Here is a 21,090-nt window from a genome sequence, read left to right as displayed (position 1 = left end):
ACCAGACAACAAAAGGAGCATAAACCAAGCAGTTCTTCCCAATCATCAATGACAGGTTAAAAACAAACATCAGGCCCACACCAAACTTCACTGCAATAGTCACAGGACACGGCAAAACAAGATCATATCTCCACCGCTTCAAGATAGTAGATTCTCCAATGTGCCCCTGCAACGGAGGGAACCAGACTGTGGACCACATCCTCTACGAATGCCAAGAGATACCGAGTGAAAGAGAGAAACTAGTGAATAGTGTTCTAAAACGGGAAAACTGGCCAGTTTCGAAAAATAGATTAATAAAGAACTATAGAAACAGTTTCATAAATTCAATAGACTTTGAGAAACTGAATCATATATAGATAACGAAAGGACATGTTAGGCTAGACTAAGTATTTAATAATGATTGTTAGTTAAATGTTTAGATAGGCATGTAGTGTTACCCACGAGTAACGGAGCATGCCGATTATGTGTACTAAATTTAAAAAAATACATACATAAATACATACATACATACATACATACATACATACATACATACATACATACATACATACATACATACATACATATATACATACATACATACATACATACATACATACATACACACACATTCAATTTTATATATTAAGATTGCATGTTTCAGATGCCTGCAAATGAAGCTGAATGGGAAGCAACAGCAAAGAATTTTGAAGAGAAATTGAACTTCAGTAATTGCATTGGAGCAATGGATGGAAAGCACGTAGCAGTACAAAAACCACCCGGTATCGGTTCATCATACTATAATTACAAACATTTTTTTTTTCAGTATTGTCTTATTTGCAATCGTAAATGCTAACTATGAATTCATGTACGTTCATGCTGGTACAAATTGAAGTGTGTCAGATGGTACTATTTTACAAAGTACAAAATTTTATAAAAAATTAATGACAGAAGATCTGAACGTGCCACAATCATGCGTGTTACCAGGTACGAACACATTTGTGCCATATGTTTTTTTAGGAGACAGTGCATTTGCAATCAATAAGCATGTTATGAAACCATATCCATTTAAAAACATATCGCACGAAAAAAGAATATTTAACTACAGACTATCACATGCAAGAAGAGTCGTTGAAAATTCTTTTGGCATATTATCAGCAAGGTTTCGAGTTTTTCGAAAAAGTATAGGTGTGCATATTGATAACGTTGATCTTATTGTGTTGGCATGCTGTGCAGTGCACTACATAATTTGTTAAGGAAAAAATCGTCTGCATACATAACAGGTAATTGTGTCGATAGTGAAGACATTAATAACTTAACTTTTCGGCACGGTGACTGGCGTCAAATAGATGGTTTAACACCGCTTCAACAATTGAGTCTAAGGCAACGAAATGAAGAAGGAAATAATGTACGAATATTTCGACTAATTATTTCAATGAACAAGGAAGTGTTTCTTTCCAGGAGAATATGATACCAGTGGTAGGACAGTAATGTAATGTTGACGCTTCATTAATTTTTATTGTTACTCCTCGTCAGAGCTAACCAAAGTATCGACTCCTCTACGGTTCTGTTCGTTTTTCTCGTCGAGAAAATGCAATAATTCAAAATACCAGAGTGTAGGTGTGTAAATATCTTCAGTACGGGAACCTGTCCGCACTGAAGCTTTGACCTGAAATTTTATTGTAAACAATACGAATATAGTATATGCTCGTATATGTATATGTGTGTACATCTATTTATAGGCCTAACACACATACTTTGTGTAACTAATTTCATTAATGAAATGAACAGTAATCTTATTTCATAATAGTGAATAGTCTAAGTTCTGTACTAGAATTTTTGACATACATGTATGCACCTACTTCAATTAAAATAGTTCTAACATTAGTTCTTAATAACTTATCTTCTTTAGCTCCCTTCTGTATGATGTATGCATGTTCTCAATTTTCTTCTTTAAACTAGACATGTTCGCATCCTCATCGACCTCTTTGTATTTTTCGAGAAGAATTTCTAAAGCCAGATTACGCATATTTCTGTTGAGATAATTCACGTTTGAAATGTCCCATAAACAAGGCATATCTTTATACAGTTCAAAAATATCCCTCCAGACTTCTTTCTCCTTTTCCGTCATTTTCCACGCCGCACTCACTGTCACTGCACTCAATTCTTCATAAACACCACTTCTGCAAGTTCCAACTGACAAGAAATCAGTCCGATCGTGCTACACACGACCCTGCTTGCAGGGTGTTGGAGTGGGGGAGTCGGAAGATTGGGTGGCTGCCCGAACCAACCACTCGACACGAGGTTTGTTGTCCCAGCAAGCCTACACACCACCCGATCGGCAGCGTCCCTGCAAATCGGACCCTGCAGATTGGGTCGTGTGTAGCAGCTTAAGTAACTCTGTTAGAGTGGCTGCTGTGTTGATATTAGATAGCGTGTTATTCTTCTGATTGTGTTAGTGAAGTGTTTAGATTAGCTTGTTCACAGAGCACCACAGAAATTTAAAATTTACATTAGAGCAAAGGGTTTTCATGGTAGAGACTTATCGGAAAAGAGTGATTGCGGAAAGAAAAAAAACATGATTTGCAAGAAGATTTTCTAATGTTACTGTTCCACATGTCAACATAATTTTCGTTAAATATTTACAGAAACTGGATCAGTATTGAATAAAAGCAGCAAATGACCACGTTGTGTACTTACTGAGGAAAAACTTGGCGAAATATGAGAAAGATAGCACTTCAAGTTTTCTACCCCAACATGATCCACATTACTTGCATTGTCCACGGCCTACATCGTGCTGCTGAAGAGATTCGTTCACAGCATCCTAAGGCTAACGATTTGGTTTCTTCGGTAAAAAAAAAAGGTGTTTGTAAAGGCTCCGGCAAGGATTGCACTATTCAGAGAAGAACTACCAGAAATTCCCCTTCCACCAGAGCCTGTATTAACTAGATTAATTAACTATTTATCTGCCTATCCATCCATCCATCCATCCATCCATCCATCCATCTATCTATTGATTTATTTAGTTAACTAGCTAGCTAGTGAATACAAATTACATTTATAAAACAAAAATGTTTCTAGCCACTACCGTAAGAGCCAGGCTTGTGTACGGTGTGGTCTTAGTCAATAATATAACATAAATGTTAGGAGAAATGTCTATACACCGACAGACAGCATATCGAGACGGTTTTCTCCTCGGATGCTGGAAAAGTGTATTTTCTTGAAAATCCCAAAATCTTTTTCTTTTTTCTTTTCTTTTTTCTTTTCTTTTTTTTTTTTCAAAGACTCACATTATTTTCTTTTTATGGTGTTTCTCATAGCTGATATTTATACTGATATATTTTATATCAGAATAAATTCGTGTATCTATAATTATATAGGGTGTTGAAAAAAGTATCCAATATTTTAGTAAGTGATAGTATGCATCAAAATAAGAAAATAATGTCTAATAAACATGGGTCCTACAACACATACTTTCTGAGATCTGAACACTTGTTCTTAGGGAGTGCTCAATGTGACGTCCATTCATGGCAATGCATTTCTCTGCCCTACAATACAGCAGACTACCAGAAAATCATACCATAGTTGAAACCCTTGGCATAGAATAATGATACATCGCAAGGAATACTGAAAACAAAAGTCAGGTTATGAGTGGGGTTCAGCAGAGATTGTGTTGTGAATTTTCGTAATCAGCATGTGTGGGCTGAAGAAAATTCCCATGCAGTTGAAGAAATAAAGCATCAGCATCGATTCTCAATCAACGTACGGCAGACGTTCTTGGTAATAGATTATTAGGGCCATATGTGCTACCACAGAGATTTTTAGGACTTTCTTCTTAACGTATTGCCTGCCTTGCTGGAGAATGTGCCATGTCAGCAGGACTACAGATGTGGTTCATGCACGATGGCGCACCAGCACATTTTCTCCGCAATGTGCATGAACACCTGACGTTGACATTTCAGGACCACTGCTTTGGTCGGGGAAGCCCCACACTTTGGCCTACTCGTTCCCCAAACCTAAATCCCCTAGACTTTTGGTTATGGGGACACATGAAGCAATTAGGTCAGTTTCAAAGAGTGCGTGATTCCTTACGCCAAAGGGCAGAAGAATGCATTGCCATGAATGGACGTCAGATTGAGCACCTCCTATGAACAAGTGTTCAGATCTCAGAAAGTATGTGTTGTAGGACCCATGCTTATTAGACATTATTTTATTGTTTTGATGCATACTGTTACCTCCTAAAATATTTGATGCTTTTTTTTTAACACTCTGTATACTCCTTTTATATAGAGATCGTACGGAATTGGTCTCCAGAGAGAATGACACTGCAGTTGCATACTTTGCTCTTTCACCTAAGACAGACAGGGCGATTTTAAATTGTGTGTAAGTGTTGGAATGATGGAAGGTAATTTTCCTGACTCTGCGCTGTCTTTGTCCGTTGGATCAATCGTTTGAGAAACTTTACTTGTTTAAGAGATACTCAAAAAGAAAATTTTGTTCTGAACATGTTCGGTATCTTTTGCAATCTTTTTAGATACTGCACAGATTGGATTTATCTTTAGTATGTGTAATATACCTTTAGAAACAGCATAAAAATATTTTGCGCAATAGTTATTAGGCCTATTAACGTACTTACAGTAGTACATCCGTTATCAACACACGTTTTAAATAACAACAACAATAATAATAATAATAATAATAATAATAATAATAATAATAATAATAATAATATAAGACAGTACAACATATTATTCAATTGATTCGCTTATACTCCAATTTGAACTTAAAGCCTCCAGAGTGAAAAGCCAACACTTTATCTATTGCTATTCTGTTTGAATAGAAACACTAATCACTAGGGAGTGGAACCCGGATACTTTAGTAATCAATGTACGCAAGCATTGACTATAGCTTTTACATACTCGGTACTGGGCATACACTGCGGACATAAATAAAGGTAGTACAGTCTGGTTATGATTGAACATAAAGTACATGAATACATACCTTATACATGCAAGGTTCCGTCTTCTTCGGTTTCGTTGCCAGCATTAGAATGAACAACAAAATACATCCGAAGATTTTTGAACTGAAACGTCCTGCGGCGATCACTCAAACAGTTTTATATTTTGAGAACGACCGTTCAACATCACAGGATGTCAATGGTGAATGCAAATAATACGACTGGTGTTTCGACATTGCACTTGTACACGTTACCAAATACAGTAGAGCGTCTCGTTTAGGCACACTGAAAACATAAAGAAAGTGCAGGTAACATGTGGGAGAGGACGAGCAGTACGATAAACACGAGGGATGCACAAGCTTTTAGTTACAACATTTATGGCGGAGCATTAATTGAAATTATATTTTCCAAAAACACACAAAACAAAAGAACACATTTTGCATAACTTTATCATACACACATTTTAACAAACAAGCAATTGTAATGTTGAAATAATTCAATGTAACAAATAAAATTTTGCTATTTATATGATGTTGCTTTCAAGCAGCATTTTTTACGATCATAAATTTCATTCTCTGTATGACTAACATAATATCACTGTCTTCTGTGGCCGAATTAACAAAACTACAGTATATTGGTCTGAAGTGACAACACTATTTCCTAAACATAGTAATTATCCCTTCTCAAAGTTCAATTTATTCAGGTACAGTACAGAATACGGTGATATTATGTTAGTCATACAGAGAATGAAATTTATGCCCGTAAAATTGCTGCTTGAAAAAAACATCATATAAACTAAGTAGCAAAATTTGATTTTTTATATTGAATTATTTCAACATTACAATTCCTTGTTTGTTAAAATGTGTATATGATAATGTTATGCAATTTGTGTTCTTTTATTTTGTGTGTTTTTGGAAAATTTGTCAATTAATGTTAATTAATATAATTAATTGTAACTAAAACCTTGTACATCCCTCGTGTTTATCGTACGGCTCGTTCCCCCCACACGTTACCTGCACTTTGTTTTCACTGTGCCTAAACGAGACGCTCTACTGTACACGTAAAGACTGTGACAAACAACCTCGACGCTAACGTCAGACAACTGTTCACTATGACTGCTCACAGTAGTCTGCTGGCTTAGGTTCCGTTCTTACAGCGCGCAACGGCATGGCTGATAGGTAATTTTGCGTTCTTAACAAAATGTTCCTACGAGAGTAACGTCACATATCTAAGCTCCGTTTTGCATCAACCTATTGCCGTCGTAAAGGTATCCCAAGCCCGCCGTCTACTAATCACAATAGTGTAAATTTTATTTAACGGCACTTTCAAATCTAGAGAATATTCAGTGTAAAATTTCAACATAGGCGAGAAATAATCGAAAAATTTTGCCTGAAGCCCTCTTTCAGGGTCAGATTTTTTTAACACACCGTAAATTTGCGACTGACATTGTAAAATATCGAGAAAGCTATCATTTATTTATAGAACCAGATTAGCGACAAAAATTAAAGCCAGACACATTAAATTGACATGTCATGAGATCCACGCCGGACAGATGGATTAAAACAGTGGGCCAAAGAAACTCCAGCAGGAAGAAGACCATTTAGACGTCAAAAACTACGAATCTGTGACAATTTTGAGACTGATTTCAAAATTTTGAAAGTGGACAAATGGAAGATGTATTATTAAAATAGACAAAACTGATGTAACATTATGAAGACAACAGCAAGAAGCTTGCATAACTTGTAATTTTCATAATAATAATAATAATAATAATAATAATAATAACAATAATAATAATAATAATAATAATAATAATAATAAAATTTGGACATGGGATTCACAGCTTTAATTTCTTTCGGAAGGAAACAATGTTAAGAATTTTATGACCCTTTCAAACCCCTCACTCTCAACCTAGTTTCAACGTTTAAATTTCTGATGTACAATCACTGGACCAACAAAAACGACATTTGTTTAAGATTTACCAAAATATCTTTTGTATCAATCTCAACAACACTTTCGGCTGTACAGACATGCAGTGCCAGGAATATGTAAGATCGATTAAATTTCTTTCATTTGGAAAGGCGTCAGCAAGAATCGTTCTTACGTAGTCCATTTTAAGGCATTTTTTCTAAAACTTGTTTATGGAAGCTGAATAATCCTACTACAAATAGCTGTTCGAATACGAAACCAGGAAGAGTACCTTGCACATTTTTCTTTTGATTTTTAAGACTATTTGGGAATCTCCTTAGCCTTAAAGGTTAAAGGTACATCCATGCATTACGAATCCTTTAATCTAGTTGTCATAGCAAACATCTGTCACAGTTATTGATTTTACGCACATCTCAGATGTTGTGTGAATGTATCAAATGAAAACCACGTGCAGGATAAAACAGCTGAACAGAAACTTACCTAGAGCGAGTCCGAAGAGAACTCCAGAGATTGTAACAATGAGAAGAAGATTTGTGATCATCCACCTCCTGATGTGCTCAAATTTCCTGACGGTGAAGACGTTTGTTCCATTACAATTCTTGACAGAGGCGTCTCCCTCTTCAGGCGCCATCTTGGTGAATATATATTCTGGAAAACGAATATTAGTCCTATTGCTTGAATTTTCTTCCATGGCGATGCGTATATTTCTACTATATTGGAGTATGGATCTCGTTTGGATGCCGTCGTGTTGTTTTAGAGAGTATATCCAACAGGTGAGAGAGATCTTAAGGCGGGAATAATCTATCAAGTGTCCCTGTTTTGAACTTTCGAAGGAAGCTAGAGATGTTTTAATATTTAGCTATAATATGATACGAAGTAGTACAATTTTTTTTAAGAGAAGAATGTTAATATACTTAGTTAACGAAACAGCCTTCAGTATATGCTAAGAAGTAAAATTGTATGTCAAAATTAGGCTATTTTAAGTGGCTTTATCAGGCAGTGAAGAAGAACAGTTACGCCGGTGTGGGTCGAGATTATTTAAAACAAGGTAAGCGGTGTCGCACGTGTTGGGTTTGCAGTCAGACTGACGAGCCGCTTTCTATTCGCCAATATATGTACCAGCCAGAGTGCAGCTGAGATATTGATTGTCGGCCGGCCGGCTAGCCGGGCCCCTTTCTGCACATTGGTTGGACACCACGGCAAAGGTATCTTCCCCGTGATGTAAATATTGAACTAGTACTTAGTGACGTTTAAGATAATCTCCTAAATTATGAGCCCCTTTATTCTTTCGCAACGACGGCATCAGCACAAAAAAACTTGATTAATATGTTTGTAAATTATTTATAGGGATTTGAATTATACACCCTCTTTGTGTATTTAAATGTAGGATTAGGAGTATTAAAGATGCAATGATGAAGCGAGTTTCGAGTTCTCTCTCTTGTGAAAATTATCGTCTAAGGCCAGATTATATAGTCAACATGGCACAAGACTGTCTCTTAAGTTAAGTAAAGTAGGAGAAATGTAAGGTCAAGTCCATTAAAAATGGAGGAAACTACTGTATATTTATATTTCACTACTACCCTAGATCATATACACCCAGATTGCTCGGCGTTATAGGCCTTGACGGTAAAACTTTTGTCAGGTTTACTATACTGTCATATAGTTGTTACATAAGCAGTCACGTCATAACTCCCATTTGAATTGCATTAGCGACTGTACTGTCATCTCGTGTTCGTTTACCACGGACGGGTGGCGATCCTGGCGGTTGTTCTCTTCAAAGTGCAACCGATTTTAACATAGGAATGTGTAATCTATATGTGATCTGAGCTACTACAAATCGAATCCGAGTTCTTTTGATTTGTAACTAAACATTCTACCACAGTGGAAAATTACGATTTGCTATCGATAAATGAACAAAAAAAATGGCCTTCCTCTGTGGCTCAAGTGGTAGCGTGTCAGCTACAAATTCAACCAAATCGAGCTCGATTGAGATTTATTCGTCTCTCATAGGAACTGGATGTATAGTAGGGTGTATCGAAAAAATTAAATTACGAAATTAAAAAACAAGTAGTGCTGAAAAGTTGTCATTATATGTAACAATTATGCACAAAAAAATTAGAGCTCTAGATTAAATTTTCACCGTGGCGCAAAGCCCTCCAAGTTTTATAGAACTCACCAAAAACTTGAAAAAATTACATTCTGTAATACTGAATATTAAGAACGTTCAGCTGTTATAAATGTTTGTATAGATGACTGAACAGACACTTCCAAACTGACAACGCAATATACTTCAAATCAGGTTGCGTACTGCGTAAAGGGAGGGAGCGGGTGAAGATAAGGGATGGTTAACACTTCTGCTTTCTGTCACAATTTCCCTGTTTTCTGTTCGTCAGTTTTTCCAGAGCCTTTACTTGTATTGCCTTGTATGTGTGTTTTGAGTGTTGCCTATTATGCATTGTATGGGCGTTTTGAGTGTTGCCTATTATTTCTAATGATAAAACCTTCACCAGTAAAAACAAGAAAGAAGATGTTTGTCAGGGCGGAGGGGTATTTTTGGTGCCCCAAAATAATTGGATAAAACACTCCCTATTCTATCGAGCTGTAATGAGATATATTATCTCTTCAGCCGCATAGAATTAAAAGGTTAAGAAAGTAAAGAACCTGCAGTGCATGTAATGCAGAAAAAAGTTGCAGATAAAGTAGTAAAGTAGTACATGGAAACACGCTTCGATCCCTGTCATTCTTTTCCATGAAAACAATAACAGATATGATATTAAATTATCATAATAAAGTTAAGAATTTATTAGAAACAGGAAAAAAAAAACAGGAAATCTAATTAATCTAAACTGGACTGTATGAGACGCAACAGTCTAAGACTATCTGATATTGCAACATGCAAATGCCTTTACTTTGCGAACTGCAAATGTCGTGAAAAGTACCAGAAAAAAAAAAAGAAATTTCCTGGTCGATTAACGGACATGTAGAAAAATAACGATTGGAAGTCTGGACAATATAGTAACAAAAAAACTGCAAAAACAAGAGGAAATAAGATCCATGAAACGTAGACGAAAAGAAGAGCTGCCATCTATTTCTTCAGAGTGTGCTATACAACAGAGCAGCTCATCGGGAGAAAATAATTATTCGAACACGGATTTCACTTGAAAATATCCGCTGAAATCTACATCAAAACCTATAAACCGAAAAATGCATTTCGCTGGTGAGAATTCCTCTGCCAGCAGTTTCTAAATTTACCGATAAAACGGGAGTATCTGTATGAAAAGTAGCCGCAATTGCCTCGGTAGTGTTAGAAGATCTTAAACTAGTATCTAAGTAGGACGAAAGCAAATTAATAGATAAAAGCAAAATTCAACGAGAGATAAAGAAAAATTGTAGTGCTGTCCTTAAGAACGAAATAGAAGAAACAAAATTTCCCCAGGGTATTTATTTCGACAGAAAGAAAGAACTCGATAGCAGTCACCTCTCCGTGGTGAGTTCTGGGTTGTTACAGCCTGTAAATATTGTTAAAAGTTCTTTACAGCTATCTGGCTACTTAAGTAATATTAAAAAAATTTAAAGTAAGAGAAAATATGAGAAACATAATGCATATTACAGTCTGTAGTAAACAAAGATCTGCGAAGTTATTTAAATATAGCTTTACTGTAGATAAAATTCCTAAACTTTAAAGCTAATGCGCCCCGGCTAGAAATCTTCGTATGAGTACCAAATTTAGTAGAGACAATAATTAACCCGTAAGACAACTTTTAGACCCCCATTTTCTTTAATTTCTTTAAAAAATTTTAACTACCGATTTCGATACATCCTAATGTATAGCCATTAGCGTGGTCCAAGAGTACAGAGTGGGTCTCGTGTTCCAAGTTTGTATTCGGATATATGTTCGAATCTTGTTTGAGCTTATTCCGTTGTCATCACCAATTTTACTCTATTATCTTTAAGTAACCGTATAATTGATCAAGCGTTTTTAAATAACCGACTAAAACTGCGTAGCCTATCCCTTGTCACATATTTGCCTTGTGTCGCCTTTTTCTTTCTCCTTTATACGGAGTAGAGGCCTAAAAGGCTAACACCCCAGACCTAAAGTTATTGTACCTTACCACTCTTCATTCAGAATTTTTGAAGTTAAAATGGTTGCTTTCTTGTGAATAACGTGACTCAGTTATGTAGTGACATCTGCTGATTGAGCCATGTAGACTCAAGACCCGATAAAGTCCCGCTAGAGCAGACCAGGACAGGATAGAGCACTGTGACGTCACCTCACTCCGCTCTGCCTTCTCGCAGTCGACGTCCCTGCAGGGATGTGAAATCTGGACAGCAGTTTGTTGGGAGGGAGGAGAGGGTATTAGGCGTGCAGGTAGCAGTGATGTAGGAGATAAATAAAAGTGATCTGGTGTTCATAACACAGTTTAATGCCTGGCTATTCGAATTGTAATGTTAACTGTTTGAATTGCACATCTTGTGTAATGATTATAAACATTTTTGAATCTTGTGTACACCACTTTTAACACTTGAATATAATTAATTGATGAACTAGTGGACTTACTCGTGTTAAATATGTAATATTCGTCCGGCTTACAGCTGTTTCAGTGCATCACGCACCATCATCAGAGCCTACTAGATCGCGGCGTCATCTCGAACTTCTCTGCCTGTTAGGAGGGTGTGTTTTATTGTTGGAATGTGTTGGATTGTAGAGTCGAATAGTATGTGTGTACTGAAATTGATCTGTGTGTTGCTGATTTGATCAGGGTGTGTTTTAGTGTTATATTTCGTATTGTTCTAGTGTGTTGAGTTTTTGGTTCTTGGGTTGTGTGTGTAGGATTTCCATGTCCGTATTTATGTTATTGTATGTATGGTTGGCATTGGTTATGTGATCGGCGTATGTAGATGTGTTGTGTCCTCAGGTTATAGCTTTAATGTGTTCTTTGTAGCGAGTTTGGAATGATCTGCCTGTCTGTCCTATGTAGAACTTGTCGCAACTATTACATGTGAGTTTGTATACACCTGTTTGGTCGTATTTATTTGTTTGTGTTTTTTGTGTGTTGAGATGTCTTTGTATTCGATATCACCAACTTATACACTAATATACCAATACAGGACACATTACAGATACTAAAACAAATGCTCACAGATAACAACACACCACAAGAATACATCGAAGAAATCATCGAAATCACAGACATCATAACAAAGCAAAACTATTTCACACACAACAACAAATACTACACCCAAACAGAAGGATTGCCAATGGGATCACCCATATTCAGCATACTAGCAGAGATATTTTTACACAACATAGAACAAACATACATACTCAACAATGAACACAACAAGTATGCAGACAACATAATATACTGGCACAGATATGTAGACGATATACTCATATTATACAAAGGAAACAAAAGACAAATACACAAACTACACCAATACATAAACAAATTACATCCAAAATTCAATACACACTAGAACTTGAAAACAACAACTCCATAAATTTCCTAGACATCACCATAACAAAAATCGACAACAAACACACCTTCAAAATGTACAGAAAACCAACCACCACCACACACATACACAACACATCTAACCACCCCATACAGCACAAACATGCTGCATTCAGGACAATGGTACACAGATTACTCAACATACCCATGAACCAACAACACTACAATGAAGAAGTGAACACAATCAAATTCATAGCACAAGGAAACGGATACAATCCAAACATAATAGACAACATCATAAGGAAGACAAAACAAAAACTTAACAAACACATAAATACACAAAACACAACACAAACACAAGAACGCAAGAAATACATCACACTAACATATGAAAACAAAAACACACATAAGATCGCATCTTCATTCAGAAAACAGAAATGCAACATAACATACTGAACAGAAAACACACTACAAAGACATCTCAACACACAAAAAACACAAACAAATAAATACGACCAAACAGGTGTATACAAACTCACATGTAATAGTTGCGACAAGTTCTACATAGGACAGACAGGCAGATCATTCCAAACTCGCTACAAAGAACACATTAAAGCTATAACCAGAGGACACAACACATCTACATACGCCGATCACATAACCAATGCCAACCATACATACAATAACATAAATACGGACATGAAAATCCTACACACACAACTCAAGAACCAAAAACTGAACACACTAGAACAATACGAAATATACAAAGACACTAAAACACACCCTGATCAAATCCTCAACACACAGATCAATTTCAGTACACATACACACTATTCGACTCTACAATCCAACACATTCAAACAATAAAACACACCCTCCTAACAGGCAGAGAAGTTCGAGATGACGCCGCGATCTAGTAGGCTCTGATGATGGTGCGTGATGCACTGAAACAGCTATAAGCCGGATGAATATTGCATATTTAACACGAGTAAGTCCACTAGTTCATCAATTGATTATAAACAATTCAATTTCTGCTCTATTATGCGAAAATACATCTATAACAAAGTCAGTCTCATATGATGGATACTTTCTTGTATCTAATAATTACGAAGTATTTCATATCATATTTGGCGAAACAAATATAGTGTAAAATAATAGAATTTTTTATTATGCACGTTCATTTGTACGTCAAGATATCCTTTATTTATAACGACTGCAATCACATGTGTTTAAAAGATTAAAAATACTTCAACCTTTGCTGTATTTTATGATAAAATAAGTACAAACTATATTTTCTTTTCACTGCAATTTTGAAGAAGGCACAGAACGATTACGTGGACATTATCCTACATTTTCTGTTTCTTTTTTCTTTAACTAATTTCTCAATACTGGGACATGTTGACTGGTCATTATATAATCTAAGACTGCACGCTAAGGTGATAAGGTACTTCTTGATTTAGGCTTAGCAAGTTTCATAACAGAAACGAATTGTTCGCATACATATGTCGAACCAAACATACATAATAACTGTGCAGGAACTGCATACAATCTCGGGAATCTAGCTTGGGAGAAATTCTGTAAAAGTCAGCCAAGTTCTTCTTGTGTTTATATTGTCCTTGACATCTACTGATTAAGGGATTGCAAAAAGCTTTAGTAGAAATTGTTTCTACATCTTGAAACCTCAACTCAACTGGCGAAGAAGATCTTGTAGAATTTGCACATATTTTTCAGAGAGAGTAATGTCCGGATCTCGCACTTGAGATAACTTTGAAAAATGCACTGTGTTTCCAGCCAGCAGTTGATTTACCCATAAAGCAAATGGAAATTTGAACGCTTTAATTTTGTAGTAAGTCATATATCTGTTATGATGAGACCCTTGCCCTTATGTGAGGTATTTATATCGTTCAAGTGGCCTGTTAAATCAGCATGGAAAGCCAAGTCACAAATTCAGGTTTTTTCTTGCAACTCGGGGACAGGCTGATTTAGACTAGTCATGAATAATATGCTATTTCCTCGCTTAAATCAAAGAAACGCCGTTTATATAGGCAACTTTGGATTACGATGCTCTCACCTGACGTCACATGAAATGAAGGATGTGCTCTTCCTCCACAAACGTCACACCGTCTGAAACTGTCTTCCACTGCGCTAGAGTGTCCTTTCAACCCCCGTCTATCGTACTACACCTCCTCAGACTGACGTCAATTGCACCCCATTCACAATACTACATCCAGCTGTACAATTTTGGTAGATTTCATTGAAATGATGATGATGATGATGATGATAATGATGATGATGAATATTGAAATGTAGAGTGACAGTGGAATTGCGGAAGGAAACGGGAGAATCCTGAGAAAAACACTCAGAAGCCTGGGCTTTGTCCATCGCAAATATGACTCCGCCATCGTCCGGGTCGGCACGGCAGTCATCGTAAGCCATTACTCTGCTAGTTGAGTTACCAAGATCGTTTGTGCCGATTATGTGATCATATGAGAAAAAGTTGCGTTACTCTTTTTAATTGTTAATGATAGTTAAAATCTTGAAAATAGTGAGGGCTGGTCGGGAAGTACGTATTTATAGGGCTTTGGAAAAATCCTTGCTTGTGTATTTAATTTAGCGGAAAGGTAATTAGTCAGTAAATGAGATTGCAAATTACTATGACATAGTAGCTAATTATTTAAGCATATCTTCATTTTTTTTCAGACCGGAGATCAAGCTTCATGTCTCGGTTAATCCGAATTGAAACGCAAGCGTTTAATTCCGCGAACTTTTGGATCCCTTGTGCTAACTACTTCCATATTGTGGTAGTATAGATCGGATAGTAGTATAGTGAGGGTCACATAAGAACAGTTCCTAAACAGCAAATATTGCCGTCTTGTCAGTGTTGCCAACTGTTACCAGATATCACACGATCTTATCTACTAAATGACTTATTTACTTACCGTACTTTATGTTGGAAGTTTATTCTAAATAATTCAATAATTTGTAACATATTTTCGTAGGCAAACTATACGAGAAAGGGGTCAACATGTCAGGTATTTTGTCTATCAATATGAAATTCATTGGTTTGACTAAACAATTGACTCACGAGACCTAACCTAAAAATATATTTTGTTTAACCACATGAAATTATTAGTACAAACTCCGAAAACTTACCTGACTATAGTCTTGAATTATAACCACAACGTAACACATAAAATAACTATTATAATACTGATATTAATTAATTATTAGTATGTTCAAATTTCTCTAGCTTCCAGTAACGGCTCAGAAATCTAGCACAATTTTAATTTCATGGAACTTCAGTCCCGACAAATATTATCGATATTTGTCTCTGCTGCCAACATTCCAGTTACAAAATCACTACCATTTGTAGTATTTGTCAGTATCGAAATTCGAAACGAAGTTGGCAAAGGAAAATTCAATCTGCAAACTGGAAAATCACCACAATCCACTATCATATGTAGTAATGGGGGAAAAGTGGTTAGGTTTCACCCTTAAGTATGAAGTAAGCTGACCCGGACTATACGTAGTTTCTCCCAAACTTCTTACGTTTCCATCAACATTACAACTTTCCTTCCGAGCTTATCTTCCCACCTTCAGCTGTCTGCCATCAGTGGGAGGGAAGAGGGAATGCTGTTTAGTAGCATCGCCACTCTCTGGCTCTTGTATTCCACGTGTTTTACTAGAGATGTGAGAAGTTGCAACTTTATTTGGGACCACAATAAGTAGCGTTTCGTTGGCAGAGCCGGCCTTAGGAGTTGCGGGGCCCGATTGGAAACCTTATTTGGGGTCCCATTTTCACAGACAAGTTCTCCAGAATTTATATCGGTAAATATAACTTATTATAGACTTGTAGCCTATCTCATCAAAATTTTTAGATCCTTGGCACGACAGCCCATGAAGGACAAAGGCTAACCAGCCGGTTGCTGGTCTCACGTCCACATCCCTCAGCAGAGATGAACGATCATCCAACCAGTACGGAAGTATCGTGTGGTTGACACGATGATCCACCAATCGCTATAGCTTGTTTCCATAACCGGATTTCTATACTTATTATAGGGTAAACTAGGGTCTGTTGGACAGTCGGGCATGTTGAACACTCTGTACTTCAACGTGTTACCTCGCCACTTGTGGGCACCACATTCTGCTAGAAGTCAATGACGGAAGTAGCCCCACTCGTGGCTACTTCGTCATTGACTTCTAGCAGAATGTGGTGCCCACAAGTGGCGAGGTAACACGTTAAAGTACAGAGTGTCTAACATGCCCGACTGTCCAACAGACCCTAGTTTACCCTACTCGTAATTCCCAAAATTAATCACTGGCCCAAATTTCATGAGTAAATTCGAACCAGAGTGCATTCCGTAACTTGAGTCCTAGGCATAATGCCTTGGACCACGACCCTAAGGTGCGGAACTTTTATCTCTATTATGCAATGAAAATAAATCGCAATATGCATTTAGAAAATGAATGTGATTTAATGGAAAGTAAGCATACAAGTAAACAAACATAATAATATGTTGATTATCTTTAGATAGTCTAAATGATTTGAAAATAACCTATTTTATTCACGTGAAATGATTGAGTGAAAATATTAAATTTATTTTTAATCAAAATATAAGAACAGCATTATGACTGTGTGAAAATATTAAATTTATTTTTAATCAAAATATAAGAACAAGCAGTAATGCTTGTGTGAAAATATTAAATTTATTTTTAATCAAAATATAAGAACAAGCAGTAATGCTTGTGTGAAAATATTAAATTTATTTTTAATCGAAATATAAGAACAGAATTATTAGGAAATAATTTATATTAATTATAAATATCTCTTAATATGAATAGATAGTGAAGATATATTAGTATTTCTGCCTTTAATATGGAAAAGTTACCTTTTTTGTTTTTACTCTGCAAGGACTTTTAGAATTTTGTTTAATTAATTTGTTTAATTAATTCCAGGTGATTTTCATATTCAATAGATGTAATATAATTTGTCAAATTGTTAAAACGTTTTTGCTGCATTAATGATGTCAAATAATTAATCAAATGCTCACAACTTTGAATTTTCCTCATTACATTTTTACTGTGTCAGTAAACGTCTATGATTTTATTGACACTTTTATTATTTTTAGTTGGTTATTTAACGACGCTATATCAACTACTGGGTTATTTAGCGTCTATGGAATTGGTAGTAGTGAGATGGCATTTGGCGAGCTGAGACCGAGGATTCTCCATAGATTACCTCACATTGGTCTAACGGTTGAGGAAAACCTCGTAAAAAACCAACCAGGAATCGAACCCACGCCCGAGCGCAATTCTGGATCAGCAAGCAAACGCGCTACCGCCTGAGTTACGTCTGAACATCTGTGCTGCCAACAGTCATGTCCAGTTACTAGTCTGAAGATAGCCAATGCTGTTTTCTTTTTTTTTTTTTAGTTGGTTATTTAATGAGGCTGTATCAAGTACTAAGCTATTTAGCGTCAATGATATTTGTGTTGGCGAGATGAGGCCGAGGATTTGCCATAGATTACCTGACATTCGCCTTACGGTTTGGGGAAAACCTCGGGAAAAATCCCAACCGTGAACCCACGCGCAACTTCAGATCGACAGTCAAGCACCTCAGCCGACTGAGTTACGCCGGTGGCTGCCACTTGTGTTCTTCTTGGAAAATTAGAACTCATAGTTTTTGTTTTTTAATTTCGCGCCAAGATTTATTTTCACTAACTCAGCAGTTCTCAAACTTTTTGAAGGCACGACCCACTTTTGGGCGAGACTTTCTTTTGCGACTGCCCCTCCTCCCAGTACCGTATCGTTACTAAACTCCATTTGAAAAATATAAATCCTTGTAAAATCGAAAATAATGATAATTTTACTCAAAATCAGTGGATACCACCCAAAGTATGACCAAATTGAATTATATGCGGTGCAACAATTACACGAAATATTAGGTAAACATAATTTCTAGTACTTCAAACCATTACTACCCTGACGCTGCGGTAATAGTTCAATAAAAGGTGGTAAATTTAATCAAAGGAAGAGCGTTACAAACTCGTATGTTTAGCAAAATTTGTGAAGATATGGATTAGTTATGTGAAAATATTCTTTATCATACGGAAGTAAGATAGCTTTCGTGCGGTATCCTGTTGAAAAGAGTTTTAAAGTTAAGAAGAGAACTTTAATATATCTGTACGTACAAGGCGAGAAATCGGAATAAATGCAAACCTATTTTCCAATTGAGGGGTTATGTGGACTATCAACCTAAGTGACTTTAAGTCGTTATTTCACAGATCACATTTTCCGACACCCTCTTGTGTGCTTTATATTAGGTTCGTTCCAACAAGCGGTTCATGGATCAGTTCATGTACGGTTTCTGTACCATTTTATGCGCATGCGCTAGTTGAGCATCTGCTATGGGATTGAAACTGGACTGGTAGCTGTTGGAACGCTTTCGCGGATCGTTATGTACTAAATCCAGTGATGCTATAACTGTGATCATCTTTGCTAAGAACGGGATGCTTATTATTATCGTTTTGCAGCTAATTCTAATTGCAGAAAATAGAATTTCGATCATTTTCTACAAAAAGATGACAAAAAATATGGAAGGCAAGAATTCCGTTAATTCAATGTCGTGTACTGGGGGACTCTCATCTAAAAATAATTCCTTTTTTATTATTAATGTATTTACGTTATTTATTATACTCTTAAACAAAGCTGCATGTTGAAATTGTAATTAACTATTTCAATACCCACATAGTTTCCATTCCCTTTCTTTTTGGCGAAAATTTAAATTAAATCTCTAGTTTTATTATTCGCCTGTACTGTCACTTTTCATCTTTAACCTCACTGATATGAACAGTCGATCTTGTCTTTCTTCAGTATTCAGGAGACGTTGGTGAGCTTATGCGCATGCGCGTCTTACGTACTCTTCCGTACATGCCTCAATCCACGGACTATTTCTGACCGTTCCGAACCCGTGTCAAAAGCTTGTTGGAACGCCCGACTGCAGTACATGTTTCCGGTTCAGGACTGGTTCGGATTGTGTTGGAACGCTTTTTCTGTACTGCGCATGCTCACGATGGTTACGGACGGTTCCTGACTGCTGTTGGAACGAACCTTATATTGGAACAAAATACTGTTTCTCTACCTTATTCCTAGAGGGCAGCAGAAGCAGCGTTGTATCAGAGTCCGTGCGTTGTATGAGTATGCGAGAGATCCGTCATTCTGTAGCTGGTTGATGGTACTTACTGGGTGTCTAGCGGCTCGACTGGCAACGTGCGTTGCGTCTGTTCAGTGTGAACACAAATGGAGACTGATTCTGACAATGAAAGTGGTTGTGCGTGTGGAAGTACTATATCCACGAGAGGTGTGAAAAGAAAAATAAGGAAAAGTAGTTGGAAAAAGGAAAGTGCAAAGAAGAAACGTAATTCCAGTAAAAGTTACATTTCAAGGAGCGGTAAAACAATACCCGCTAAACGATTTGCTGTTGTGAAAACATGTTGTACATTGAATTGTGCAGGTAAATTCAGTCATCTTGATCAGCAGAGACTTTTCAGTGGATTTTGGAGTATTGGAGAAAAACAACTGCAGGACACAATGTTGTTAGGTTACATTGAAAAAAAAAACACCTTTCCGTAACACAAAGAAACCTACATCTGGAAGAAATCGTGAGTATTCATTTATATACAACGTGAAATTAGAGGGCACTAATGTCACTGTATGTAAAGGATTTTTACTGGAAGTGTTGCAAATTACAGAAGCCCGTATGAAAACATGTTAGCAAGCTTTGAAAGTGGGGGCAGTTGCTACAACTGAAAATCGTGGAAAACACATAAATCGACCAAGGAAGAATGATCAAGAAATATGGGATATGGTAAACGTACACTGAAGTTTATTCTCTTCTAAGACGTCACATTATGCAAGACGCAGATCTGCTAGGCGGTATTGATTATCCCACTTTAAATGTTGTCACTTTGTTTAAGTCCTTCCAGCAATACTACTTTGAACAAAAAGGAAAAACTTTGTCAATGAAATATCAAACTTATCATCAATTCTTCAGAGAAAACAGCTGTTATAATTTCAGAAAACCAAGATTCGATATTTGTGACTACTGTAGGGAAATTGAACTCATGTTAAACATGAATCCCAATGATCCAAGGAAAATCGACTACGGGATTCGTCGTAGAAGCGTTCAAAAGTACAACAGTCTTAAACAGGGATTTCTTGAAGAAGTGAAGAATTGTGCGAATGAAGATACTGATACTCTTGTACTAGAATTTGATTTTAGTCAAAATTTGGCTATTCCGAGGCTTGATGTAACAGCGCAGTTCTATAAACATATCAACATAACATAACATAACATAACATAACATAACATAACATAACATAACATAACATAACATAACATAACATAACATAACATAACATAACATAACATAACATAACATAACATAACATAACATAACATAACATAACATAACATAACATAACATAACATAACATAACATAACATAACATAACATAACATAACATAACATAACATAACATAACATAACATAACATAGGTTAAGGTGCTTAAGGAACATATTTGGGGCTAAGAGGGATGAAGTGAAAGGAGAATGAAGAAAGTTACACAACACAGAACTGCACGCATTGTATTCTTCACCTGACATAATTAGGAACATTAAATCCAGACGTTTGAGGTGGGCAGGGCATGTATGGGCGAATCCATAAATGCATATAGAGTGTTAGTTGGGAAGCCGGAGGAAAAAAGAC

General features: G+C 36.4%; 1 protein-coding gene across 3 annotated transcripts in view; it reads right to left on the bottom strand.

Annotated features, from left to right (window-relative positions):
- LOC138715347 (excitatory amino acid transporter-like) overlaps nucleotides 1-21,090 on the bottom strand; it is a 478,475-nt gene that overhangs the window by 346,683 nt on the left and 110,702 nt on the right. For 2 of the 3 annotated variants that reach the window (XM_069848168.1, XM_069848166.1), the window contains exon 2: nucleotides 7,346-7,513. In XM_069848168.1, the coding sequence (XP_069704269.1) occupies nucleotides 7,346-7,496 (151 nt within the window). In that variant the 5' untranslated portion in view covers nucleotides 7,497-7,513. Of the gene's footprint in view, nucleotides 1-7,345; nucleotides 7,939-21,090 lie in introns of those variants that run through there. The other variant, XM_069848165.1, reaches the window with a different exon arrangement.

This window comes from Periplaneta americana, chromosome 15, assembly GCF_040183065.1.
Source record: "Periplaneta americana isolate PAMFEO1 chromosome 15, P.americana_PAMFEO1_priV1, whole genome shotgun sequence".
Classification (NCBI taxonomy): Eukaryota; Metazoa; Arthropoda; class Insecta; order Blattodea; family Blattidae; genus Periplaneta; species Periplaneta americana.
Note: the sequence above shows the minus strand (reverse complement) of the source record. Positions and strands in the feature narration are given on the sequence as shown.